Source organism: Pogona vitticeps, chromosome 2 (assembly GCF_051106095.1).
Source record: "Pogona vitticeps strain Pit_001003342236 chromosome 2, PviZW2.1, whole genome shotgun sequence".
Taxonomy (NCBI): Eukaryota; Metazoa; Chordata; class Lepidosauria; order Squamata; family Agamidae; genus Pogona; species Pogona vitticeps.
The window spans coordinates 6724958-6742298 of record NC_135784.1 but is presented as its reverse complement, the minus strand read 5'-3'; the positions used below and the strand labels follow the sequence as shown (position 1 = coordinate 6742298).

The following is a 17341-nucleotide window of genomic DNA, read 5'->3' as shown; positions in this document are numbered from 1 at the left end:
AGCTAGCTTTACAGCTGCATGGTGGGAGTATAAAAGCAAAGAATTTGTTAACAAAAATTTTAGAGGGGGGAGGTTCAGGGGGACGCCAAAACAAAAGTTCTTCACAAGCTATAGTCTACCACCTATAAAGAGAGAGTCTTTCAAGTAAGAAAGAGGGCGAGACAAAAATTTACAGGAGGAACTGAAGCAGAAAAAAGCAGCTCTCTATTTAGATTAAGAATTTTGTTTCCCCTGAAAGTAGAAAGGGACCATGACATCACAATTATTTGAGCAAATGTCTACTCAAACCCCATTCATCAAATGAGATTTTCTCTAATTGTTCTTCCTTTGATGTCAAATACACTTTTTATATTCCATGTAATCATTAGCACTTTGCATATACAAGAACAAAAGTTACTCCTTTGGTGTTTAATAATGTTTCCACTAGTACTGTATCTCTGCATTCCATTTAGCTTGACTGGATTCGCCCCTTCATGATCTCAGTGAAGCTTTTTCTGCATTCAGTGCCAGTGCATTTATAGAGTTCCTCCCCAGTGAATTCTTTGATGTCTGCTTAAGTGACTGCTTTGGCTAAACCTCTCTCCACATTCCATGCATTGATAAGGTTTCTCCCCAGTGTGAGTTCTTTGATGGGAACTAATGTTGCCACTCTGACTGAAGCTCTTTCCACATTCCTTGCATTCATAAGGTTTCTCCCCTGTGTGAGTTCGTTGATGTGAATTCAGGCTACTGCTATGACTGAAGCTCTTTCCACATTCCATACATTTATAGGGTTTCTCCCCAGTGTGAGTTCTTTGATGTGAACTAAGGCTACTGCTGTCACTAAAGCTCTTTCCACATTCCAAGCATATATATGGTTTCTCCCCAGTGTGAGTTCTTTGATGTGAATTAAGGTGACTGCTCTGAAAAAGTTCTTTCCACATTCCATGCATTTAAATGGTTTCTCCCCAGTGTGAATTCTTTGATGTGAACTAAGGTTACTGCTTTCACTGAAGCTCTTTCCACATTCCATGCATTTATATGGCGTATTCCCTGTGTGAGTTCTTTGATGTGAACTAAGACTACTGCTATGACTGAAGCTCTTTCCACATATCAAACATTTATATGGTTTCTCCCCTGTGTGTGTTATCTGATGTAAAGTAAGTTTACTGCTGTCAACAAAGCTCTTTCCACATTCTATGCATATATATGGTTTCTCCCCTGTGTCAGTTTTTTGATGTCTACTGAGGTGACTGGTTTGGCTGAAGCTCTCTCCACATTCCATGCATTTATATGGTTTCTCCCCAGTGTGAGTCCTTTGATGTGAATTAAGGCTACTTCTGTGACTGAAGCTTTTCCCACATACCACACATTCATACTTTTTCTCCCCTGTGTGAGTTCTTTGATGTGTGCTGAGGTTACTGCTCTGACTGAAGCTCTTTCCACATCCCATGCATTTATATGGTTTTTCCCCAGTGTGAGTTCTTTGATGTGAACTAAGGCTACTGTCCTCACTGAAGCTTTCCCACATTCCATGCATTTATATGGTTTCTCCCCAGTGTGAATTCTTTGATGTGTAGTAAGGCAACTGCTGTAACTGAAGGTCTTTCCACATTGTATACATTTATATGGTTTCTCTGCTGTGTGTGTTTTTTATGTGAACTAAGGTGACTGCTTTGTCTGAAGGTCTCCCCACACTGCAGGCATTTATACTGTTTCTCCCCTCTCAGGGGATTTTCATGTGAAATAGAATTATTATTCATACTCAAGCTCTTTCCAGATTCTAGGCTTTGATTTCGTTTCTCCTGCGGCTGAACTCTGCTATGTTTGTCCAAATCTAAGGCACATTTAAATGTATTTCTGCCAGTCGAACACATTCTCCATCCTTTTTCTTGATGGTGTTTCCAACAGGCCAGGAGTTCGCAAACGTAAGGTCCCTGAAAACCTTGAGATGTATTTTTTCTTCTTCAGAATGTCTTTTTTTTTTCTTGTCCTGCTTCACGCTTGGTCCTTTTCTGTAGCAGAAAAAGTGGCTCTGAATAATTCTGATTGTCCCATAATGTGACCTGATGGAGAAGAAAAGAGAAGATGGAGGAGTGCAGCACAAAAGTGAATCTCATTGGGGTTCAAGCCAAGGTATTCGCTTTGTCTTCAACTCTCATGAGAAACGGAGAACCCCATAGCTGCACCAAGACCAGCAAAAGGAGAACGGAAATATCTCTGTGGCTCAATTCCCATTCTTCTGCAGAAAGGCAGTCATGTCAGGAAGCATAAAACTGATTTGGAAAATCATAAAATAGCTCTTGTTTTCTGAATAAACTACAAGAGGCAGAAGAACATTCAGAATCACATTGCTTCTGTAGCTGGGAAAGTGGAAAGTGAAAGCATGAGGATTTCCTTAGAATCTAGACACAATGTTCTAAATTGTATGCTATGCATGCAGGAGAAAAATTAAGCCGGTTGATGTTAGCACCAGTTTAGACAGTTATGTAAAGAAAACTATAGCAATGTAACTACAGAAAATATATTAAAATGGCTCAGTTACTCAGAAGAGAGTTTTTGTGCTGGGATCATTCTACAGTCAACCCTCGACTTACGAACGGTTCTAGATATGAACATTTCAACTTATGAACCACTCTACTAGGGAAAAATGGACTCGACTTGTGAACTTTTTTCGAGTTACAAACAAGAAAAAAACACCAGGGCTCCTCCCATACCCACCCCTGCAGCAAGCACCATTTTCAGAAGCCTCCCAGGGGCAGGGGAAAAGCACCATTTTTTACAGTATTTCAAGCTTTTTCCCTGCCTTCCCGGCAGCCATGTTGTGCTCTTCTCTCCTCCCCCTCTCCCCGCCTCTCAGCTGATCGGTGCTGGGTCTCAGAAGCTTACCCAGGATTGCTCAGCAGGTAAAAAAAGCATCCGAGGAAGCCTCTGAAAGCGGCCCATTGCTGCGGAGGCAGAGGGGGGCAGACCCCACCCCACTCCACGGCAATGGGCCGCTTTCCAAAGGTCCCCTGGGTGCTTTTGCACTGCCTTTTTACCTGCTGAGCAAGCCCCTGGAGGCTTTTGAAAGCGGCACTTTGCCGAGGGGGGTGGAGGCGGGGGTCCTGCCCCCCCACCCCCCGCTCCCCCCTGCGGCAAAGTGCCACTTTCAGAGGCTTCCTCAGGTGCTTTTGCACTGCCTTTTAACCTGCTAAGCAAGCCTGGGGAAGCCTCTGAGACCCAGCACAGATCAGCTGAGAGGCGGGGAGGGGGGGCGGGAATGGAGAAGAGCACAAAATGGCTGCTACCAAGGCACTGTGAGGAGCCAGTCTCACTTACCAGTACCTGGTAAGTGTACCAGTACCTGGTAAGTGACTTTGTTTTAATTTTCCCCCCATAGGAATGCATTACTTAAATTTCAGTGCACTCCTATGGGAAATCTAGATTCAACTTACAAACTTCTCAAATTACAAACTGACTTCAACAGATGGATTAAGTTCGTAAGTCAAGGGTTGACTCTATGGGGAACACTCACAAAATTCTTAGTGATTTATGTCTACATAATAATTGCTAAATACAATGGAAAATATTCCTTTGATTTGATAAGGTAAAGGTAAAGGTTCCCCTTGACAATTTTTGTCCAGTCGTGTTCATCCCCGTTTCCAAGCCATACAGCCAGCATTTTTGTCCAAAGACAATCTTCTGTGGTCACATGGCCAGTGCGACTTAGACACGGAACGCTGTTACCTTCCCACCGAGGTGGTCCCTATTTATGTACTTGCATTTGCATGCTTTCGAACCGCTAGGTTGGTGGGAGCTGGGACAAGCGACAGGCACTCACTCCGTCACGTGGATTCGATCTTACGACTGCTGGTCTTCTGACCCTGCAGCACAGAGACTTCTGCGGTTCAGCCCACAGCGCCACCACGTCCCTTTGATTTGATAATCTGGTGCAAATACTTAATTATGACTATTACAGTTTCTATGTAAATAAAAGGTAACTTTACCATATTATAGTAGATCCATTTAAATCAATGGTACTTAGAGTAGTGGACTCATCAAATCCCTATTGATTCAATGGGTCTATTCTGGTGCGAATTACTACTCTAAGCAATATAACCAAGCTTATCTGGGTCCATTTGTTCAGGCCTTGACAGGCTCTCCTTTGCCCAAGTCTCTTCCATAAGCTGTCATGGTTTCTTCACAACTCTCCTTCTCTTCCACTGATGCCTGCACAGCCTGATCAATGACTTTCTCTGATATGTATTTATCTCAATTGTATCAGGTCAGTTTCTCTTAGGCCACAACCAACTCAAAGCACCTGGACCTGGGAGAATACTTTCCCTTGGAGACTGGTTGTCTGAGAGTGGGTTTTCAGTAGATTGTTTTGCTTTGTTGCCTTTGGATTTGTTTTTGGTGTTGATTTTGTTTACCATTTTTTGTGTGGTGTTCAATTCTTTGAGCTCTTTTTATGGAGAAAGGAGTGGTAAAAAGATTGTAAATTAATTAATAATTAAAAATACTACTTTGCTCATTATTCAAATGTTTTGGCAACATTTATTTATATTAATTTAGAAGATTTTTTTAGCTGCATAATTACCAATGGTTTCCAAGTGGCATACAATATTTAAACTTTAAAAACATTAAAACCATTAAAAATAGCCAATATTATAATAGTACCCTATTTTAAAAACAGTCATTAAAGCATTAATATTAATAAAACCTGCTGCTCAGGAAGATCTTTGCCTGGCCAGGCAGATCTTTATAGGGAGGGTTTTCCAAAGTTGGGGGGCAACAGCCAAGAAGGCCCTATTTCAGCATGCCATTCCCCTCACCTCTTTCAGGGATGGCACTTTCAGAAGGGCCTCCTGGCCTGATTTTAGAGGATGGAGAGGCTCATATGGAAGAAGGCTGTCCTTTAGGTAACATGTCACATAATTATTATTTACTCCTGAGTGGAGTTTTTTAATGGATTGTTATGCATTGTTGCTTTTAAATGTGTGTTTTTGGTATTGATATTATTTGTTTTTAATATAACATTTGTTTTATTTTTAAGTATTTGTACAGCAGCCAGCCCAAAGTCACCAGCATCAGTCTGTAACACAAATAGTTGATCAAAATCAAGGGCTGTCAGAACAGGTCCCCCCCCAGCTCTCATCTGCCCACCTGGTTATGCTGTCCAACACCAGGGTAGACTGGAGGGACGGGGGGGAGTAGCCATCGTCTATAAGTCCACCTTGGAGGTAGTTAGGTGCTCCTCGGTGGTAAAGCCGGGTCTTGAGGCTCTCCATGCGTGGATTGGGGCTAGGGACGATATTGGGATCTTGCTGGGTTACCGTGCTCCCCGCAACCCAGCCAGTTCCCTACCAGAGCTGGTGGACTTTGTCTCCGCGGCATTGTTGGGTTCCCCGAGGCTACTGGTCCTGGGGGACTTCAACGTGCATGCAGGGGCAGAGACTTCCGGACCAGCTCTTGAGTTCTTGGAGACCATGGCCTTCTTGAACATGTCCCAGCATGTCAACGGCCCTACACACGTGGGAGGCCATACATTGGACCTGGTCTTTTCCACCAACGGGAGCGAGAGTGGTCCGATGGTGACTGACTTCGAGTCGGTACCCTTGTCATGGTCGGATCACCACCTAATAAAATGTGTCATCAAGATGGCTCTCCCCCCTCGCAGGGAGTAGGGACCTATTGTTATGGTCCGCCCTCGAAGGCTACTGGATCCGATTGGATTCCAGGATGCAATGAGAGGGGTTACGGCTGACCTGGCTGGCGCTCCTGTTGAGGCTCTGGTCGACGGCTGGTTCACCACTGCGACCAGTGCCGTAGACACGATCGCGCCTAAACGCCCTCTCCGCCACAGAGACTGCCCGGCGCCCTGGTTTAACCAGGATCTCCGGACGTCAAAGCGGGTCAGGAGACGGCTAGAGCGCAAATGGAGAAAGGACCCGACGGTTTTTAACCGTATAGCTGTTAAGGTCGCTACTAACCTTTACCAAGCGAAGGTAAAGGCTGCCAGTCAAACATACCTCGCTAACCGGATAAGCGAGGCATCTAATCAGCAGGCGGAATTATTCTGTACAGTACGTGACCTATCCAGAATTGGCCCGGGTGATAGGCCTCCCCCTAGTTTTACACCGGACCAATTTGCAGCATTTTTTAAATCTAAAGTGGAGGCCATCCGCCGGGACCTCTCTCCTCTTTTGAATACAGTGAGTCGAGCTGAGATGTCCAGCGCTCTGTCTTGTCCGGTGATTTTTGATTCCTTTCAGACTGCTTCGCCTGATACTGTGGCCAGGACGCTTGATCGCTGCCGTGCCACCACCCCCTCTTTGGACCCTTGCCCGGCCTGGCTAATCAAGGCAGCCAGGCCCTCAACAATGGAATGGGCTACTGTAATAATTATTGGGTCTTTCCTTGAGGGCAGATTTCCCTCTGCCCTCAAGGATACACTCATTAGGCCCATAAGAAAGAAACCTAGTTTGGTGGCGGACGAAATTGGCAATTATAGGCCCGTCGCCAATGTCTCTTTCTTAAGCAAGGTAGTCGAGAGGGTGGTGGCCGATCAGCTTCAGGCGTTCCTGGATGAAACAGATGCCCTGGATCCGTTCCAGTCGGGCTTCAGGCCGCGCCATGGAACAGAAATGGCATTGGTCACCCTGTGTGCTGATCTATTGAGGGAGGCCGACAGGGGCAAAGTGTCTCTGCTGGTCCTCCTCGATATCTCAGCGGCCTTCAATACCACTGACCACGGTATCCTCCTGGGGAGGCTCTCCGAGTTGGGAATAGGTGGCCGGGCATTCGCCTGGCTCCGTTCCTTCTTGGAGGACCGTCCCCAGAGAGTACAGCTTGGGGAGAATGTCTCGGCCCCGTAGAGCCTCAACTGTGGGGTCCCACAGGGGTCAATCATCTCCCCAATGCTGTTTAACATCTATATGAGGCCGCTGGGGGGGTCATCAGGGGGTGTGGAGCTCTGTGCCACCAGTATGCGGATGACAAGCAGCTCTACATCTCCTTTTCTCCATCTGCAGGAGATGCCGTTCTGTCCCTTCAGCGTTGCCTGGAGACCGTACTGGAATGGATGCAGGAGAACGGGCTGAGGCTGAACCCGGACAAGACGGAGGTGCTGAGGGTGGGCGCTCCCACAGCTGGGGATTTGGGAAACTCCCTCATCTTTGGGGGTGTGACCCTGCCTGCCAGGGATGGGGTTCGCAGCTTGGGGATTCATCTGGACCCGGCACTCACTATGGAAACTCAGGTGGCGTCCGTGGTCCTTACCACATTTTTCCATCTTAGGCGGATAGCCCAGCTGCGACCATACCTTGATGTGGTGGCTCTCACTACTTTGGTACATGCGCTTGTAATCTCAAGATTAGACCACTGTAATGTGCTCTACGTGGGGCTACCTTTGAGGCTGCTGCGGAAACTACAGGTGGTGCAGAATGCTGCGGCCAGATTACTCAGTGGAGTGAGAAGATACCAACATATCTCGCCCACTCTGGCCGCATTGCATTGGCAGCCCATCCGGTTCCGCATCGACTTCAAAGTGTTGATGCTTACTTACAAAGCCCTAAATGGTTTAGGACCTGGATACTTGGTGGAACGCCTTCTCCCACCAAGATCTATCCGTGTCACTCGAGCGAGCCAGGAGGTGAGGCTGAGGAGCCTGACGCCGAGAGAGGCCCGGAAGGAAAAGACCAGAAATCGGGCCTTCTCGGCGGTGGCTCCTCGCCTCTGGAACAACTTACCTCCTGAGATTCGCGCGGCTCCCTTGCTGGGCATTTTTAAGAAACAATTAAAAACACTGAGAGTGGTCTAATATGACCAGATAGGCGGGATAGAAATAAAATAAAATAAATAAATAAATAAATAAATAAACCTACAGTTAATTTGCATCTTAAAGCATACCTTAAAATCATTCATTTCTAATATTATGTTCATTCTACATATTTCAGGTTACACAATTAATAAATCTTAAATGTCATCTATTCCCAAACGTAAACATGTCATTTTATTGTTATATCCATCAATTGTCATTTCCCCTTTTCTAACATTGGCTACTTAAGCATATTATACTTCATTTCCTACGCTATAGTAAATTTCAATTTACAATCTATGCAAATATATATTCCAAACAATTATCTCCCAACATAGATCAGACTCATTTTACCATTGTAATCATTGCTAGGTTCTAACACATGATTTTTTTTAAAAAAAATATCACCCAGAGCACTGGATGGAGTTATTCCCTTATTGTAATCCTCAATTTATTCCTTTTTCCTAATTTTGTAATGCCATCTATGAAACTCAGTTACATTATTTCTTCTCTGATTTGACGAGTTTTCCCCCATCATCATAATTTGCCATTGAAGCCAAGCAATGTGAAATGGTATGTAATCATCACATCCCCCTTTCAGCCCCGCCTTTTGGCTCCTTTGATTACCATATTCAGCCTTCAAATTAAAACCCGTCTCTTTTTGGCCCCTCTGTTCCCTCTGTTCCCCTCTCTGACAGTACAAATCAGTTTCGCTGGCCTGCTTTTTAAGGACTTTACTCTCCTTTACAAGTAAAGAGATTTTATCTTGCGCTTCTGGGATGAACTGATGTGGATCTGCTTCTGTTTCGGTAGATTGCTGTGACAAAAGTTTCTCTGTTTTTCCCATCACCTTCAAAATTGCAGTCCGAAGCTCCAAAAATTGCATTTCCAGACAATTTAAAATATTGGTTTGAATATTCTGAAAGGCGTTAATGATTTCTTCTGTTGAGATCATCATTGTTGAGAAGTAGTTGGGCAAAAATGCTTTCTAGTCTCTAATTGTATATTCTGATGTAAATATACTATGCTGAAAGAAATGCTGCCAGACTGCGTGTGATTTATTGCTGGACCGCCATATACTCTGCTAATTCCGTGATTTCCGCTAGGAAAACCTGACATAAAACATTGCAATACAATCGCAAAAATGACTGCAAAAACATCGTCGCTATGCGGATTCGTTGTTAAACGGGACGCCCGTTAAGCGAAGCACCACTGTAGGTTTAAAGCTTCCAAAATAATAACAATGAAGTACTGTAAAGCAATTCCACGGAAAAAGCAAAGCAAAACTCATTCCAAGACTCTGGCAGTTAAGGGTCAGACACGCAGAAAATAATAAAAGCTAACTATCTAGATTCATATGTACTAACCAGAGCACGTGCAGAGTTCAGCAGAATAACAGGCATAGATTACATGGTGAAAGATGAAGCAAAGCTAAGCATAAACTGAAGCTGCCGGAATGATCCATTCCTCTGCCTCTCCTTATATCCCATCGCCCCCTCTCTGAATGGGTCAACCCGTTATACCAATCAGATTGTGTTCTCTCCTAAACTTTCAAAAAGATCATTTCTGCAAAGATTGATACTCAGAGAAGCCAGCTGTCACTAATTTCAATACAATGAGAAAAGAGGATTCTCATAACGTGTTCTCGAAGGCTTTCACGGCCGGGATCCAATGTTGTTGTGCGGGTTTGGGGGTGTTTTGGTTATGATTCTCATAACCTTCTTTCAGCCATCAAGGTTGGTGATGAGACCATGCGCAGACATAGCCAATTTCTTGAACTGGGAGCTGCTCCCTGACCCATGAGGCTAATTTCAGCTACCAAGCACTGCTTTTCACAGTCTCCAGGGAACAAATTAACCCTCTCCTTGCTCCTTGTTTCATGACACATAATCCGGACAAATGTGACCCACAGCTTCCCTTTCAGAAACTACGGGTCACATCTTAAACAAATGTGTACACTAGCTAGATTAGATTAGGCATCTTTCAGTCTCAAGAGACTATGGTAACATGCTCTGCATGGAGGACTTGGAACAGCATCCAGTGTGGCTGAGAAGGCCAATTAGAGAGTGACAATCCCTTCCACACTGAAGACAAATACAATCTGTCCCCTGTCTAGCTCCCTGATTTTGCCGCTTTCGTGACTGACTCTTTGCCTCGGCCTGCTGGGCAAGGGTCTCTTCAAATTGGGAGAGGCTGTGATGCACCGCCTGCCTCCAGGCTGAACGCTCAGATGTCAGGGTTTCCCTGAGATCCATTTCCAAGGCCTTCAGATCCCGCTTGCAGATGTCCTTGTATTGCAGCTGTGGTCTCCCTCTGGGGCGGTTTCCCTGCACTAATTCTCCATACAGGAGATCTTTTGGAATTTGACCATCAGCCATTCTGATGACACTAGCTAAGGGTATAAAATCCAAACATACTTAAGCACATAAAACTTAACTCTAAAACTTATTAGTAATAAATTAAAAACTACCTCTAAAACCCATATCCCCGAGAGATTTCTTATGGAGGCTTAACAGGTCTGGAAGCTAACTATTCTAGCAAGCCATCGCAAAAAACCCAGTGAAGACTGTAATACACTTAACTGGATCAGAATACAAAAAGATTTTTTTAACTTCCTGTTGAGTTGCTGTATGGGGGTTTTAGGTCTTTTGGGGATCTTTTAGCCTTATTTGTTTGTATGTGATATTATTATAAAGTTGTATTTTATCTTACAGTATTTTATATTATAACAGTGTTTTGCTTACGGACCTTTTCCTTTGGGTTTGTTTGGGTAAATTTTAGTTGAAGGTTATTGTTTTTTGGCCTCCCCCCCTAAACTGTAGGGGGGTGGCCAGTTCTGATGGAGGTCAGAGGGGAGACCCATACGACAGCAAGTCGCCATTCCATCCTGGTGCTTAGGCATAGGGGAGATCCGTTGCACGGAGGGAACAGCGGCCGGTTCAGGAAAGCTCCCTCTCCATCCTTGATTCTGAGCTCTAGCTTTCCCTCCACCGGACATGTGGAAAGTAACCACCTCAGCTGTCCCTCCGCTCTGATCTTCTTGCTGTTTTAAACAGCAAGAGACTTCAAAACAAGTCTCAGTTGAGCTTGGATCTAATTGTGGGCGAATGACTCTGACTCAGTTCATAGAACAGAGGCTGGGATGAGCAGCAAAGTGGGTGGGCAGTTGCTCTTTCCGAGTTAGTCCATCAAGATCGACAAGAGGGATGGGCAGAGGGTGTCACCTCCAGCTGCCCTGTGGACCATGGGGATAGGACAGGTACAGTGTACTGCTCTTCCCATGACCCAACATTCTTCTTTCTGGGGCTAGCGGTACTTCAACTCAGCGGTGATGTTGAGGTCTTCCAAGCTGGTATGCCTGGGTGACATCAACATCCGTGTGAAGGTGGACCCCGTGGAGACACCTCAAGAGTTCATGGATCTCATGACATCCAGGAGCCTATCCCAATACAATCGTGCCCCGCTTAACGATTGCCTCGCTTAACAAGGAAATCGCTTTACGATGAGGTTTTTGCAATCGCAATTGCGACCGCAAAATGATGTTTTAAATGGGGGAATTTCGCTTAGCGATGATTGGTTCCCTGCTTCGGGAACCGATTTTCACTTCACGATGATCAGCAAACAGCTGTCAGGTTTCAAAATGGCTGCCGGCTGAAGAAAATGCCCCCCGCTGTTTTCTAGGACGGATTCCTCACTTTACAGGCACTGAAAATGGCCGCCATATGGAGGATCTTCATGGGACGAGCAGGTATTCAGCCAATTGGAATGCATTAACCAGGTTTTAATGTGTTTCAATAGATTTTTAAATTTCGTTTGACGATGTTTTCACTCTACAGCGATTTCACTGGAACGAATTAACATCGTCAAGCGAGGCACCACTGTATGTGAATGGTCAGTCTTACACATGTGGTGGGTCATAGTCTGGACCTGACATTCACAGCTGGCCAGGGTGAGGACGAGCTGGAGGTTTCTGGATTTAATAACTTCCACCTTGTCACGATCAGATCGTGATCTGCTACGGTTTGGACCTGAAAGGGGTGGTTCCCCGTCAACCCGGAGGAGGGACAACGCAGCTTTTCAGCTACGTTGGTGTGAGGCTGTGCAGCACTGGATTGGAGCTGCGCACCTCCAATTGGTGTCGCCACTCATATGGATACACAGCTGCAGCCAGAACTTTGCACGTGTGCGGTTCGGCTTCCACTCGGCACTGGTGGAAAATTAAGAGTTGGGTCGGACCTCAGGCTACTGGACCCGAGAGGGTTGCAGGATGTCTCGGGAGGGGATTCCGAGTGACCCGGTTGGCATTCCTGTTGGAAGCCAAGGTGGCCAAATGATCTATCTTGGCTGCTTCGATGGCTCACAGCAGGGTGAATCAAAGGTGAATAAACTCACAAGCTCAGCCTGTAGGCAAGTTTTAATGCTGGGAAATCATATAGCGGCACCAACCCATGTATTAAAGGAATTCGTAGAGCTCATTAAGGTGTCAAGTATTTCAGTTAATTTTTTGGCCAGTCTGATCTAATAATCCGAGTTGGGTGGGACCCTATCAATCATCGAGTCCACTCTAGGAATTCTACTCCCAACCGCCAGCAACTCAGCCAGAGACCTAAACCACGGATCTACCCACGGCACGCAGCATCAACTTGCCAGCTGCTTTCTCTCTTCCTGTCCAACCTTCTTTAGACATGAAAAAATTGAAAAGTTATATACTTTTCACTCTTCAGCCCTATTGTAACAGTTCAGAGGATGGTCTCCCCCTGCTTCGCTTCACTTCCTTCTGTTCTCCCACTAAAAATATGGGACACTGTTGCACATTTGTCAGAGAAACAGGGAAGTGTTTCGCTTTCCTGACCCTCCCTAAATTATGTTTCTGTCACCCTCTAACAAAGTTTACCAAATTTACCACGAGCTCAGATGGAGAAAGGACAGCTACATCGGACCATCACTGAAAAACTGCTGTTCACCTAGACCAGTGGTTCCCAACCTTGGGTCTCCAGATGATCTTGGACTATGGCTCCCAGAAATCCTCGCCTGCAAAGCTAGAAATGAAGCCACCTGGGAGTTGTACTCCAAGAACATCTGAGGACCCAAGGTTCTAGATGAGTGGTTCCCAACCTTGGGTCCCTAGATGATCTTGGACTATGGCTCCCAGAAATCTTGGCCTGCACAGCTAGATTTGAAGGCACCTGGGAGTTGTAGTCTAAGAACATCTGAAGACCCAAGGTTGGGAACCACTGCTCTAGACAACGTACACAACACCATGTTGAGCTCTCTGTGTCTGGTATAGAAGGAAGGATGCCGACATCCCCAGGGCATTTGACATCAGGAACAGAGAATGTGGCAACATGACACTTGAACCAGTGAAGTTCTCAGCTATACATTCCTCCAACTCGCCTTCTTTGCTGAAGGAACTATGGACCAAGTGACTAGTTTCAGCATTTACGTTGGCATTTAATGCAACAGGAAGGATTACTGGGCAATCAATTCTCCTGGGTGATCATTGCAATCACTTTATAAAAGGTACAATGCAAATCTATTTTATAAACCTTTTATAAGCTGCTCGTTAGCATGAAATGTCTTTGCTAAATTCTGGAGGTCTCTTCAAGGGGTTTCAGCTACATTTGGACACAGCGAAACGGCACAGACAGCACTACAAAATTAACAAAGAAACTTCAGGCAGAAAAAGGAATAAACTCCCCCCAAAAAAATTATTTATTGAGGAGGGGGGAGTAGAAAAAGCTTTGTATCAGAAACTGGTACACACATTTTTGGGGATTATGAACCATGTTGAAAGATCAGCACATTAATCCTATATTCTGACACTAGATGGAGTGGGAAGAGGGATTAACCAATCATAACTACTTTTGAATTGTAGGTGTTAGGAAATATGTTTTTTTTAAATAATATAAAGCAAAAAATCTCTGGCCTAAGCAATGAGTAGCAGAAGAAAATTACTTTTAAAAACTACGTTCTGAGCCTTGAATGACATCTTTAGGCCACTTCTTTCAACGGGGGCATCCGGGTAATGAAATCAACCATTATCCTTCACAGTCAATGGCCAGGAGGCAAAGGGATTCTTACCTGGAGAGACCTCGTTCTCAGAGGTTTCCAGCAGGATCTCCTCACGAAGAGATCTCGAGCCTTGATTCAGAAGATCCCCCTTTCTCTGTTGGCAAAATCTGTGTGGGGCAAAAACCAACACACCTCACTAAATAGATGAATGGAGAAGAGGGCCTCCCACACTCTCTGGAAGTCACTTAATAAACTTAGAAGTGAACTAGGGAGATCAAATAGTAATCAAGTAAAATGGGGCTATTTGGATGCAGGACAGCTTTTCTGTGACTGTTAAGAAATTGAATCCATGCAGCTGTCGTGTGCATGCACGCTCCCCCAACCTAATGCTACTGAAGAGGCCTTTTCTGGACAAAAACAGTCCAATTATCATAACATTTCAATTTGTTTTAATTGAAATGTTACACTTTTTTAAATGTGATGTTACACATTTTTATGAAAGGTTACACATTTTTAATTGAAATTTTCACATACACCCCTAATCTAAAATTCTGCAACGCTCTGATACAAAAGGCCATCTGCACTGGAACTGTTGGAAACGTCACACCTGCTGTCTGCTCCTAAAGATCTTCCCTTCCAATCTTTGAGGGTTTCCCTGAAACAGACTGAATGGCTTTGGGGGAAAACGCTGCTCACCAATCTTAGCAAAAATAATAATGAGTGCAACAAAAGTTAGAGAGAAATCCCCGAAATATATGTATCCATGTGCTCTATTTACCCCTTCCCTAAAGCAACTGGCATTTTTTCCTAAAATCCATGATTACATATCTTTAAAAGGCTTATTTCTCATTCATCAGCTCCTCTTCCTTAGACGAGACATTACAGAAGAGCAGCAAAATCCGCCTCAGGCTGACCATTACAAGGACTGGCCATCCAGGGAGAAACTGGGAACTCACCCAAGTTGGCGTTTCTTCCTTCCACTTTTCCAGGCAGTTCCCAAAGGAAATCAGCAGGCCAGGGAGAAAGGAGCTTATCCCCTTAAGACCCTATGGCTGCACTTTTAGACATATTCGTAATTAGCGCATGGCAACCCTGTGCCGGTTGGTCTAAGCTTCAGGTGTATCCCTAGCCCTTCTGAGAACGACAGAGATGGAAAGGGACCCTTTGAATCCTGGGGTGCAAGCAGGCAACAGCAGGGGGGAATCGAACTCCCAACCTCCGGCTCAGCCGCCAGAGCCCTCGATCCCTGAGCTCTCCGGCAGTTCAGGTCTCTCCCTCCCCGACCTGGATTCAGCCTGTTCTGAGTCTAGTATAGGAGGAGTCGGTGCCAAGTGTTTTAATTTTTTTAAGGGTTCTTGTTGCTGCTCTCAGTGTTTCAGTTTTTATTGCTGTTTTCAGTTGCACGGGTTGCAACCCTCCCGGAGTTGTGCCGGGACATGAATGGGAGCAGGATGCATGCATGAATTGATGCATAGATGAATGCATGCATGAATGAATGGATGCATGCATGAATTGATGCATGAATGAATGAATGAGTGAACGTCACCAATTTAGTATTTGGCACCGAAGCAGACTTTTTCCTTCACACACACACACCCGGCACTTTGGGCTGATGGCCACTCTTATTTTACCCAAGAAAACTTGGGGCTTCCATCATCCTTTTTCCACCCACAAGGCCGCCCTGGTTTCCACACTTAGTCTTCTCTTTGCTCATCGACCAGAGCAGCCCGTGGATTTGCCTGGGGACCCCCCCTCCTGCCTCCAGGGACAAAACCTTGACCCCCACCCACCAATCGATCTCTTCCCCGACCCCAGCCACCCATTACTCCGGAGTAGGAGACCCAGGGAAAAGGGGGGGAAGGCCTTCTTTCCAAGGCCTCCGTGCAATGCAAACCAATTTGCAACCCAGAGGGTGCAGAGACCACCCCCACCTCCACCCCCGGTTCCCTTTCTGGTTCTTGCTACGGGGTCCGTTCCCATCTCTCTCTGCCCACCCCGCCCCATGGCAGGGACGCCCCCCTACCTCACCCCACCAGCCAAGCTGTCCTCCCCCCACTTCCAAGGCCCTTCCCATCCAGCCCCACCACCCGTCCAGCGCCCCTTCCCGCCACTCACCCGCTTCCCAAAAGGCTCTGGTGGGTGGGAAGGGAAAAGAGGACGGACCGCGGAGGAGAGAGTGTAAGCCTCGTCTTTCTTGACGGGGACTGTCTAGGAATGCCGCTGCCCGCCTGTCTCCCTCTCCACCTCTTATGCATTTCCCAGGGGCTCTCTATGAAAGCCTCTCCTCCTTGCCACTTCCTCCTTCCTTCCTGGGAGGGCTCTCTAGGAAGGACGCCGCCCCACCTTCTCTCTCCCCACCCCCGCTGCGTGAGCACCCTCTAGGAAGGACGATGCCGTTCTTTGCCTCCTCTTTTTCTATCGTTCCTGTGGGGGCGCTCTGGGAAGGACGGCTCTACCGTGGGGGTGGATGGCTTTTTCTGAATCCATAGAAAGGCTGTTCATTCGTTCTGAAGACGCTTTCTAAAGCCAGCCTGGGGCTGGAAACCTCTTCCACAGATAAAATGTCAAAAATTGAAGAAGAATCATAGGGAAGCGGCCCTTCTTTTTTCCCCCCCTCCCCGCTGAAGCCTCCTCCCCTACTTGGCTCATTTTTAGATCTCTCCTCTGTTTTGATTCATTTAACTTTTCAGACGCTTCTTTCTGTCATAAGGTTCATTAGGAGTTTTAGGTGGTCCCGAATTTCGCACAGAAGCAGATAGAGTCTGAGTGTCTGAGTAATGATTTTTATTCAACTCTAACATTGGTGTATCTATGACAACTTCAGTGGGCATAAAGAAGTCCCAATCTTTCAACTATCTTTCAACTTCGTTAAACTGGTCTCTCCTTAGAACTGGGGTGCCGGTCCAAACCTCTCCTTGTCTGTAGGTTTCCTCAACGGTTCGCTCCGCACCACGCATACAGTGCCGCAGCACGGATGGTGGGCCCAACCCCCCTCTGCTGACGGTTTGTTGTAGGTGGGATCCGGCCACACCACCTTCTTCCAGGGACCGCGTCCCCTCGGGAACACCATCACCGTCCACTCTGTCATTTCCTTCACCGGGATCCCTCCTTCTGCAGACACCGGATCAGGCAACAGTCCTCCAACCTTTAGGTTGGGAAAGTCCCTCAGCAAATCATTCACCTCCTTTTGCTTCATCTCCTCTCTCGCTCTCCTCTTAGTTTCTATCACTTGAAAATCCCGCGCGCCAGTTCCCTCGTTTATATCCTCCTCCAAAACGTCTAACCATTGCTCCTCCCCTTTCCCTTCACTCCCTTCAGACAAACAAACCTCTATCTTAGCCCTTTCCTGGTCAATCTTTCCCCTTGCCTCATCCCTCTCTCCTCCTTTCTGCCCGGTGATGATCTCAGTGTCTCTTGAATGCCTCCAGGGTTGGAACGCTCGCCGCCTCCCCTTGAGGACGTTGGTCTCCGTTGTCGTACTGCTCTAACCATTAGGAAGTTTTTTTTCCAACCATCATATGATCAACTCAAAGTTATCTCATGGAATAT

General features: G+C 46.1%; 1 protein-coding gene and 1 long non-coding RNA gene across 2 annotated transcripts in view; one reads left to right on the top strand and one right to left on the bottom strand.

Annotated features, from left to right (window-relative positions):
- The window catches only part of LOC110070816 (uncharacterized), a 29438-nt gene extending 13600 nt beyond the window's left edge, over positions 1 to 15838 (bottom strand). The window contains 4 exon segments of the mRNA XM_078387374.1: positions 548 to 907; positions 910 to 2045; positions 13862 to 13959; positions 14749 to 15838. Of these exon segments, the coding sequence (XP_078243500.1) occupies positions 548 to 907; positions 910 to 1519 (970 nt within the window). The 5' untranslated portion in view covers positions 1520 to 2045; positions 13862 to 13959; positions 14749 to 15838.
- The window catches only part of LOC144587339 (uncharacterized), a 251289-nt gene that overhangs the window by 24750 nt on the left and 209198 nt on the right, over positions 1 to 17341 (top strand). The window lies entirely within an intron of this gene.